Here is a 10,779-nt window from a genome sequence, read left to right on the forward strand (position 1 = left end):
CTTAAACAGAACATTTATTTCTCTCTCACATAATAGTCTATAAACAGTCTAAGGCTGGTAGGGTGACTTTGAAACCCTTAACAAGCATCTTCCAATTTGGGTACAGGATAGCGGCTCTAGCTCCGGCCGTCATATTAGCATTCCAGCATGCAGAGGGGGAAAAGGAAGAAGGAGGGAACCCAGGCCTCTTTCTTTGAAGGCCTGACCTGGAAGTTGCTCACATCCCTTCTACTCACCTCACTTTTGCAAAAATTCATCACAAGACCTCTTTTTTAAAAACTTATCACTTTATTCTTTTAGATTTTATTTATTTATTCATTAGAGACATAGGCAGAGGGAGAAGCAAGCTCTCTGCGGGGAGCCCAATACAAGACTCGATCCCAGGACCCCAGGATCACACCCTGAGCCAAAGGCAGATGCTCAAACCACTGAGCCACCCAGGTGCCCCACAAGGTCTCATTTAGCTGCAAGGAAGATTGGGAATCTGAGTCTTTATTAAGGGCAGCCACTCCAGCTAACATTCAAGTAATTCTCCTACTAAAAGAAGAAGAGAAGAGAAAAATAGGAGGCAACTGGCAGTCTGCCACAGAATATTTTTATCCTCATTTTACATTGGTAGAAACAGGCTCAGGGAATACAAGCAATGCTTTTTAAGGTCTTATGGCAAACAAACGGCAGAACATGAATTTTAATCAGGTCCATCTGACCGTCAAACAGGGTTTCTGTCACATCCAGCCAACACACTTTGGTCATCAAGGTGGCCACTGTTTCCTTGGAGATAGAGGACGTTCACATGTGCATAGTCATCTAAATGCCAACTCTATGTACCTTGAGCCTGCACTAGAAGGAGACTAGTGCAGTGGAAGTGATGCTATTGGGGAAGGCTTTCTTAGAGAAGAACCCCTCCCACTGGCCCTGGAGGTGGAACAGGCCCCAGGGCGAAGATGGAGAAGGCAATGGTGTCAACTGTTCTCTATCTGGCTCGGTTGTGAAGGTGGGCCCAGAGCTTAAGGTGCGTAGAGGCTTTCTAGGTCCATCGCATAGCAGATGGGCCTGTCCAAGGATGATCCACTTGACGCTTCCACCAGCCAAGGTGTCCCATCGGCTGTGCCTTGGACATTCCACCATCTGGGATGAGACGGGAGCAGGCCACAGGAATCCTGCAGGAGAGCTGCACCCACCCCCGGTGCTACTCAAGACACACACGGGGAAGGGCCAAGTCCCTGATCTGTTCTCCTCCTCCTCCCTGTAGGCAGTACAGGGGCCTTGCGAGGTGATTAGAAATATGTTCCGTACATTCAGCAAGAAATCCAGTAATTCATTACCGAGTGTCCACTCCAGGGTCAGAGACTGGGATGGGAGAGGCTGGAAGGAGGAAGGGGGGGGCAGAGAGAGGGGAGCTAGAGCAGCTGGGTCAGCATTCCCGATTTGGATACTGACTCAGGCCCCAGGAATGCCAAGGAAGGGGGGTGGGCAGCCACCAGAGCTGGGCTGGGATCCTGTTGGCACCAGGATATGTAGGAACAGCACGCAGAGAGGATGTTGGGACCGGGGCTCCCACACCCTGGGACCCACCTCCAGATCACTGGTAGAAACAGATGGCTCTCATCCTGGGCCCTCAAGCCCACCACACACCTTCATGGTGAGTTCATGGTGAGTCTCCTAGCTCCCCACCTTCCTAACTCATCCCACCCCAACTTCCAGCAGAGGAAGGGATGGGCTCCTGGGATTCGAATGGGGACATCTGGACACACAGTGGCCATTTTTCTGGGACCACCCACAAACCCCTCAGCCTCTAGCCTCCCAGCTGGCTCCCACTTGCCCCCTCTGACTCCAGCACCACCTACGACTGAAGTTTGTACAAGGAAGAAAGTTGAGCTCAACTCGCCTCCATTTCCCCTCCTTTGGCACCTGATAAAGATGAGCAGGAGCCCAGGACTCTGAAAGCCCACCTCCCACCGGTGCCCCTACAGTGCTCCAAGCCACCTCCCCCATGGCAAAGCCCTTCAAGCTCGTCCTTGAAGACCCAGGAGGGAGCCCAAGGCCAGGTCTCAAGATTCCAGGCGCCCCCCTTCCCTCCCCACCCTGCCCCAGGCTCTGGGTGGGAGCAGCTGAGCCTGCAGAGCCCTCCCTCCCACTGCCTGACACCCAATCAGAGAGAAACCGATCCGGGGAGGGCAGGGTGCCAAGGGCCGGGCCCAGAATAGTGCCACCCGGCCAGTGTTGCGCACTTGCTCTCCGTTGGTCCGGGTTGGCCGCATGGAGCACACACTGCGCCGGGTATAGGGGTCCCCGGGGACGGGAGCTGGGGCAGCCGAGGCCAGGGGATTGCGAGCACAGCACACTGTGTGAATGTGTGTGAGTGTGTGTGTGTGCATGTGCGGCCTGGATCTTCTGTGTGTGTGTGTGTGTGTGTGTGAGCATGTGGGTGTCTGTGTGTACGTGTATTCTTCGTGTAAGCAACCTATGTGGTCCTGTGTGTGTCTGGGAATGGTTGGATGTGTGTTTTCCTGAGTGTATAAGTGTTTGTGTAAGGGGGGGTGCTTGCGGGGGTGGGTGCATGCACACGCAGGCCTGCCGGGGAGAGGACCTACCTGTGGTTCGGGAAGGTAGGGCACTTCCCCCACCCCTCCAGACCATTCTCCTCCCCACAGAACCCATCCTGGAGCAGCCTAGGGGGACCCGAGCATCAAGGTAAGTGCAGCTGCTTCCTCCTCAGGGCCCAGCCTCTTCTCCCACTTCCTTTGTCCCCCCTCTTTGGGACCGTCATCTCCTTGGCTCTGATAGCCCATCTTTTGTCTCTCTCTCCCTCCTTTTCCTTTTTTTGCTCCTGTGTCTTTTCCTTTTCCCTTCATCACTCTTTTCTATCAGAAGAAGTTGCGGGGGTGCGGGGAGGAGGGGGAGGCGGGGAGGGGAGGGATATAGAGTCTGAAGACTCTGACCCTGGTTCTGACTTTATCACTTACTCACTGTGTGAATTGTGGCAAACCGCTTAACATCTCTGATCTCAGGTCTCTTTTTCATAAAATAAGAATGATGATAATGTCTCCCTTATAAGATTGCTAGGAGTGAGAAATATGGAGGAGAAAAACTCTTGGGAAGCTTGCAAATATTAAATGTTATTATTAATGACATTTTCATTGATTTCGTTGTGTTACTCCCTATTAACCAAACAGGCCCCATTCCCCCTTCCAGAGATGAGCTTCCTAGAACAAGGAGAGAGCACTTCATGGCCATCACCAGTCATGACCACTGGCTCAGAAAGAAGCCATGGGAAACAGGGGGCCAAGTCCTCGAGATGGACGAGGCAGGAGGTGGTGAAGGAAGGGGAGCTGCAGGGTCTGGAGGAAGGTGAGGCCAAGGCCAGTTCCGGAGAGTTGGGAGCGGGGGCAGTGGGACATCCCAGAGCCTGGGACCCAGGGCTCTGCTCTGATCCCTTCATAGAGATGGACCCAAGCCTCATCTTGTAGCCCCAGTCTGTCCATATGGGAAACGTCAACTGCACGGCAGAGCCAGGGGCCTGGCATGGCCAACTCAGGACAGAGCCACTATCTTGTGTGGCTCTGAGACTCAGCGTTCTCACCTGCAAAATGGGGCCATAGCATCCAGGCTTCCCAAGCCTGCTGTGAGGATGACCCGAGCCAGCAGATGAGAAAGCACTCTGGAAGATGGACTTATTGTCCTCTCCCCTCCAACAGATCCCCAGGCCAGGCCGCCTGCTGAGTGCACCGGGCTGGAGGCCACATTCCCCAAGGCCACACACTTGTCGCAAGCTGCCCCCCTGGCCAGGGTGGGCACCCCACCGACAGACTGGGACATCTCCCCCCTGAACCATGCAGCCTCAGCCGTAGGCTCCAGTCCAGATGATCTGGAGCTGGATATAGAGTTCCCAGTCACAGCAGACTGGGGGTACGAGCTCGGCCTGGTGGAAGAGAGGCCTACCCTGTGCCCCTCCCCGCGGGCCCTGTTACCCAGGCCGGGCTGGGACGACGAGCTGCAGAAGCCGGGGGCCCAAGTCTACATGCACTTCATGCAGGAGCACACCTGCTACGATGCCATGGCAACCAGCTCCAAGCTGGTCATCTTCGACATCACGCTGGAGGTGAGGCCATGGTGCTGCCCCACCTCCATCCTCACGGGGCTGCAGCCACCACTCACACCCTCCAGGACACCCCGCTGGGCACCCTGCAAGTCCCCTTCCAGAACTCCTTCCTAGCACCATGGAGACCAGTGCTGGGGAGGGCTTCTCTCCCTGTCATCCTAGCTCTGCCATTTAGTATCTATAGGATCTTGGGTTAGTCACTATACCTCTCTCATCTCTAAAATAAGGATGGGGGTGCGCCTGGCTAGTTTAGTTGGAAGGGCATGCAACTCTTGATCTTGGGGTCATGAGTTCGAGTCCCACGTTGGGTGGAGAGATTAGTAGAAAATAAGTGCGTAATGAAAAAATTAAATAAAATGGGAACGGAAATGCCTGCTTTTCCCTACAAGCTCTAGAGGACTCCTGGGACCATCCAGGATACATGGGAGCACTTTGCAAACCCCAAGTATGCGGAAGACATTGCAGGGTGGCTTAGGCCAGACAGCAGGGAGGTCTCAATAACAGAAAATTAGAATGAGCTCTAGTCTCTGCTCTTCCATTAGGCTAAGCTATGCAACGCCTGATTCCGTGCTTAGCATCACACAGAGCAGGGCCCTGTTTCCAGAAGCATAGCCTATGAGCCATCCACAGTACACTATTTGATTCTGGTGGTACATGAACAAATATATTTATTTGAGTAGTTCTGCATTTATTTTAACATGCATTAGGAAGACACAACCAGAACAGGTACAAGCAGTGTGGATGCTACCACTTAGGATGAGGCCACACGAGTCAGTGTCAAATTTATTTAGAGAAAAGTTTTTCAAAGTGTTCTGTAAATAAGCACACCTCTAGAACTGAGGTCAGCAAAAGCTCTACTGTGCCTGACTGTACACCTACGACTTCCGAGTGGAAACGCTGCCCACACGTGGCTGCCGGTGAAGGGGTCACCGCAGCGTCACCTGCACCAGCCACCAGCAGCGTCACCTCTAAGTCAGTGTGCCTGACCAGGATGGTGTCTAGTGTCCGCCGTGGCCTGGGAAAGGCAGTCGAGCTCACGTAGGGGAGATCCTGGGAGAAGCCCCGCGGAAGGGCCCTGGTGGGGACAGGGTACCCCCGGGGGGCAGTGGGAGACTCACCCCTCACCTCTCTGGCCCTCAGATCAAGAAGGCCTTCTTTGCGCTCGTGGCCAACGGCATCCGGGCGGCACCCCTGTGGGACAGCAAGAAGCAGAGCTTCGTGGGTGAGCAGGGGCTGGGAGGCAGAGGTGGTCGGGAAGGGAAAGAGGAGAGCTTTCGAGGGGATTCTGGGGCCGAGCTGTGACCCACCGAGGGCTCGCGCAGACCCTTGGGCTGAGCCGCGCTAGGGCCTGGCCCGGGGACAGTGTGACCCTGTGGCGCCGGGTGGGAGACCCTGTGCGTGGAGTGGGTGTGACCAGCTGACCCCTCCAGCTCTGCTCCCCCGGGTCCTGTGTCCTAGGTGCTAGATAGGAAGAGAGGGAGCGAGAGAAAGAAATTAGGAGACCGGAAGGTGGGCGGGGAGGGATTGCAGGGGAAGCCTAAAAGGGGTGACCCCATTTCTCAGGCATGGGAGGGGCTGCCTTGCTCCCCTATTTCCACGGTTCCCACAGCTGTCTCAGTCCTCGGCCTCTGGCGGAGCGGGAAGGGGGTCTGACCCTTCAACCTGCCTCTCACCACAAGCCCCCCCTCCTTCCCCATCCCCCGCAGGGATGCTGACCATCACGGATTTCATTTTGGTGCTGCACCGCTATTACAGGTCCCCGCTGGTGAGGAGTCGGCTGGGGGTCCTGGGGGCTCCCATCTGGGCGAGGGCGGAGGGCAGCTCAGGGAGCCTGGTGCCCAAGGGGCCCATATCTGCCTTCGGTGTCTAGGTCCAGATCTATGAGATTGAACAGCATACGATTGAGACCTGGAGAGGTGAGCTGGCGGAGGGACCTGGAAGGGGCTGAGGGTGTGTGGGTGGGCCTGGGGCCCGAGGACCTGGGACCTGAGGGGGCTGAGGGTGTGTGAGTGAGCTTCGGGCTGGAGGATCAGGGGCCTGGCAGAGGCTGAGGTGTGTGGGTGAGCCGGGGGGCCCGAGGGCCTGGCAGGGGTGGAGATTACCTGGAGGGAAAGGGGGAAGGGCAAGAGGGAGCCCAGGGGCCCGAGGGAGGAAGACAGGCCGGGCAGCGGCCTCCCTGAGCCGGACCCTGGTTTGCCTACAGAGATCTACCTGCAAGGCTGCTTCAAGCCTCTGGTCTCCATTTCTCCCAATAGCAGGTAAGTGTCCCCAGCCACCTAGCGGCACCTTCCGCCCGAGCAACCCCTTCCACACCTCCCAGGTCTGAACTCAGGGGCTTATCCTGCAGGGCTCAGGCAGCCTGGACGCCCTGTCCTCCTTTTGCAGGGGCTGGGGTGGGGGATGTAGCTCCCCTAGGCCCACTGCTCCCACTTCTGCAGCCTGTTTGAAGCTGTCTACGCCCTCATCAAGAACCGGATCCACCGTCTGCCGGTCCTGGACCCGGTCTCAGGCGCAGTGCTCCACATCCTCACACACAAGCGGCTGCTCAAGTTCCTGCACATCTTCGTGAGCCTGGGCGCAGCCTCGGGGTGCCCTGAGGGGCTGAGAAGTCCTTGGCCCAACGGATTGGGGAGGGAGCGGCTGGGAGCCCTGGGCCCCCCTGATCCCCACCTGTCCCTAACCCACCCAGGGCACCCTGCTGCCCCAGCCCTCCTTCCTCTCTCGCACCATCCAAGATCTGGGCATCGGGACATTCCGGGACTTGGCCGTGGTGCTGGACACAGCGCCCATCCTGACGGCGCTGGACATCTTTGTGGACCGCCGCGTGTCTGCGCTGCCCGTGGTCAATGAAACTGGTACCTGCGCCAGGCGTGGGGCTGGCTGGGGTGCGGTGGTGGCAGGCAGGGGTCTGTGGGCATCAGTTCAGGACCCAGGGTGGAGTGGGGGCTGCTTTGGGTCTCGGATCCATTACTTAGCCTCTCTGTGCCTCAGTTTCCTCATTTGTGAGTTGGGAATCTTAACAACACTCATCCTCTGACTTCAAGGGATGATTTGAAAGGAATATGTGCAACAAAATGTGCATGGTGAGAGGAAACAGAAGATGAGGTTTTAATGTTAATTCCTCCTAAAATGGGCCATGGGATCCAGCCAGATCTCCCCTTTTCTTGCTCTGAATAGGGGTTAGAGGGACTACATTTTTTTGGTTGAATCATGGCTATAAACCATTTCAAAGTTAAAACTGCTGTCATCAAGCTAGATATCAAAACATGTTTTATTTTTTATTATGAAAAATTTCAAACGTATGAAAATGATAGGAAAAAATGTAGTGATTCCACATATCCATTACCTGGATTGACTACTGTTAACATATTTCCATAACCAGTTTTTCTCCCCCTTTTTTTTGCTGACATAATTTAAATTACAGAGATCATGTAATTTACCCCTTATCCCTTCAGTCTATGTCTCTTAAAATCAGTATATTTCCTATATCACCTAATGAAATTCTGAATAATTTATTAATATTATCTAAGATCCGATCCTCATTCTTATTTGCTCACCTTCCCCAAGAGTATCTTTTTCACAGTTGATTTGTACAAACCAGAATCCAATTAAGGTCCATGCTTTGCATTTGCTTCTTTTGTCTGAAGTCTCTTTTAATCTAGAACAGTTCTCCCTTCACTTAATTTTCATGACAGTATAATGGGTTGGTTGCCCTATGGAACGTCCCACCTCCAGATTCGTCTCTGCTTTCTACAGGTGACCTCAGCGTTGTTCCTCTATTCCCAGGTCTCCCATAAACTGGAAATTAGATCTAAAGGTTTGGTTAGGTTCAGGCTGTCCATTTGAGGCGAGGATATTTCAGAGGTGACACTCTGTACTCACATTGCATCACACCAGGAGACATGTCAGGCCGTCTCCTTGTGTGTGACTGTGTGATCTGTGGGTTCAGGTGGTGGCAGCCTGGTGCCTCATTTTAAAGCCGGTAGCCCGGGGAGGGATGGGGGGATGCCCAGTAGATCATTCTGAAAGCCCGCCCCATCTTGCACAGCATCGTGGCTCTGATGTGAACCTCTTCCCTTTCTCTCTCGCCACCCCCACCCCTACCCCCGTAGGACAGGTCGTGGGCCTCTATTCTCGCTTTGATGTGATTGTAAGTGTCTGCGGGAGTGGGGAACTGAGGGTGCCGCCGGGAGGCTGTGGGTGTAAGAATCGGTGGAGGGGCTTCTGTGGACCAGAAGGACCTTTAGGGATGTGTAGTGGGCAGTGTCTGTGGGTCTGGAGCCTGGTTAAGGGGGTGACTAACGTGGCCTTTCCCTCCCTGCCCCAGCACCTGGCTGCCCAGCAAACCTACAACCATCTAGACATTAGTGTGGGAGAAGCACTGAAGCAGAGGACACTGTGCCTGGAGGGAGTCCTCTCCTGCCAGCCTCACGAGAGCCTGGGGGAAGTCATCGACCGGATTGCCCGGGAGCAGGTACCTCCTGCCTCCTCATGCGCACCCCCAATACGTATGGCCCCAACCTCATGAGCAGCTCCAGCTGTCCCTGTACACCCGGCACCTGCCCTCTCCTCCCATTTCATGGCCATTTCCAGCTCTCGGTGTCCACCCTGGTCTGCAGCTGTTCCTGCCCCTGGGACCCTCGTGCTAAGGGCCACAGACAGCTGATCACCCAGAGTGGCCAGAGCCACCCCTAACTGGTCTCTAGGGGACACTCTCTTGCTCCCCCGTTATGTTCCGTTGTTGCCCCTGATTCTTGGTGCCAACCTTGCTGGCTGCCATAGCTGCAGACCTCCGACCCCTCACGGACCCTCTGCGGACCCACAGGTACACCGGCTGGTGCTTGTGGATGAGACTCAGCATCTCCTGGGTGTGGTGTCACTCTCCGACATCCTTCAGGCCCTGGTGCTCAGCCCTGCTGGCATCGATGCCCTCGGTGCCTAAGAATATCTGAGTCCTCCCTCCCAGGCCACGTCTCACACGCTGAAGCCAACGATGGGAGCCAGGGGACTGGGCCTTCATCCTCCCCCACCCCCATTTGCTGGTTTGGCTCTGGTTCAGGTAGGCTCTGCCCGGGGGCATCGGCCTCAGCACCAGTCCATAGATCTTTCTGGGCTCACAGATCTCAGCCTGGGGTACCCCGAGGACAGAAGTGGCCCAGTTCATTGCTGAACAGCCTGATGTAAACCACAAGTGTCAGGATTCACCGCTTTGTCCCGGTGTCAGCCGAGGTCTTGGGGGTCCTCCTAAGAGGGCCTGGGGTGAAGGCAAGGGCAGTGATGTGCTTTCAGGTGCTCTGGGGAGACTTACCTGCCCTCTCACAATCATTACCCTCCTGCTCAGAATTCCACTGGAAGGAAGCAAGTTACTAAACCTTTGTTGAATGGAATGTCCATGCTCAGTAAGAACTTCGGCCCAAAGGAGGGAGCTTCTCTCTTAATGACTCGTCTCAGTAAAGTTGACATGATCTCAGACTCTTTGCTGGTAGCATGCTTGCTAGGGGCTCGCGCAGGTTCCACCTGCTTGGCACTGGATGGCGGGACGAGGGTCCTCGATTGGAAAGGCAACCTCCCCCCCATGTAGTCACTGTCTTCCCTTCTCTTTTCCCACAGGCTTCTCCAGCCCTCCCTAATTGCCCCTGCCCTGCCTATACTCCCAGGAGCCCTCAGGAATGCCCAGTGCACCATGGGATGATGAAACTAACGGCTGAGTCAAGCCTGGAGGTCTCTGAACCAGAGGCACTGGGACTATTATCCCAGGGCCAGCTGCTCCATGCCCACCCACGCCAAACCTTCCCTCCACCTGGGGTGTGGTTGGCCCCAGGGGGGCAGCAAGCCCTCAGCTGCTGGGGTTGGTCCTCAGCTTCTGGACTACCTGGGAGTCCCAGCTGTTCCTCTGCAACCACCGAGATGGTTCCCCACAACCGTGCCACTGCCCTCCCCCTCCTCCCAGCATTGTCATTTCAGGGCTGCTGGCGGTCGCCACGGAGCAGTAGATTCATGTAGAGCCTGTCGAGTGGGGTCCTCCCTCCCGTTCTCATCCTGAGCACCAGCCAACCAGGTTCTCAGTTTCCCCGGTGACCGCTGGGTTTGGATCACTGAGGGTGAACCGAGGAGAAAACAAAAACAAAAAGAACAACCCATGACCTTAAATTGTAGAAATGTCACTCAGAAAATGCTAGCCATTTGGCCCGAACTTGTGGCAAGACCCCTGTGCTTTCTGAATTCAAAGACATGAGGGAAAATCTGTGATCGACAAACACTACAACTGACTGGCATTTCTTTCGTGCATAGAGTGTTAGTTCGCTGAAATTTCTTTTTTCACCTTTTATTTTATAACAAAACCCTAAAGAAGACATGAATTAATTACATAGTAAATACAGCTCAGTCCACAAACTCTAATATGCAAGAAAATAACTTTATTTTTCTAACACTGAATGGAATTTGTATTATGAACCCCATTTTCGCCAGATGGTAGAAATTAATTGCAGTCAATTTGGGGTGCATCCCTCACCTTTTCCTGGGGTTAAATTCGGTGAGGGGGGAAAGCATTAAGTAGTGTAAGACTGTATTCCTCAGTCATCAACATCCATGCATGCCAGCACCTGCTAAAACCTTCCCATTCCTATCTGGTTGTCACTGAGTTGGTCACTGTTGGGCCTGGCACCTGCTAGGTGCTC

General features: G+C 54.7%; 1 protein-coding gene across 12 annotated transcripts; it reads left to right on the forward strand.

Moving 5' to 3' along the window:
* Positions 1-1,503: 1,503 nt before the first annotated feature.
* On the forward strand, positions 1,504-10,560 carry PRKAG3 (protein kinase AMP-activated non-catalytic subunit gamma 3). Of its 12 annotated transcripts, XR_013373341.1 has the most exons (15): positions 1,508-1,642; positions 1,921-2,048; positions 2,655-2,694; positions 3,196-3,351; positions 3,699-4,102; positions 5,243-5,324; positions 5,809-5,867; positions 5,973-6,018; positions 6,306-6,360; positions 6,541-6,667; positions 6,792-6,957; positions 8,215-8,252; positions 8,430-8,576; positions 8,928-9,161; positions 9,713-10,560. XR_013373341.1 is itself a non-coding variant. In XM_077885738.1 (14 exons), exons 4-14 carry the CDS (start codon positions 3,198-3,200, stop codon positions 9,042-9,044), a joined length of 1,395 nt encoding a protein of 464 aa, XP_077741864.1. In that variant the 5' UTR covers positions 1,504-1,642; positions 1,838-2,048; positions 2,655-2,694; positions 3,196-3,197; the 3' UTR covers positions 9,045-10,560. The 12 variants fall into 12 exon arrangements, 7 of the variants coding, with proteins under 7 accessions (XP_077741864.1, XP_077741860.1, XP_077741861.1 ...); XM_077885738.1 differs by having other exon boundaries at positions 1,504-1,642; positions 1,838-2,048; positions 8,928-10,560; XR_013373345.1 differs by lacking the exons at positions 8,928-9,161; positions 9,713-10,560 and adding an exon at positions 7,798-7,858 and having other exon boundaries at positions 8,430-8,528.
* Positions 10,561-10,779: the final 219 nt, after the last annotated feature.

The sequence above is a fragment of the Canis aureus genome, chromosome 36 (genome assembly GCF_053574225.1).
Source record: "Canis aureus isolate CA01 chromosome 36, VMU_Caureus_v.1.0, whole genome shotgun sequence".
Classification (NCBI taxonomy): domain Eukaryota; kingdom Metazoa; phylum Chordata; class Mammalia; order Carnivora; family Canidae; genus Canis; species Canis aureus.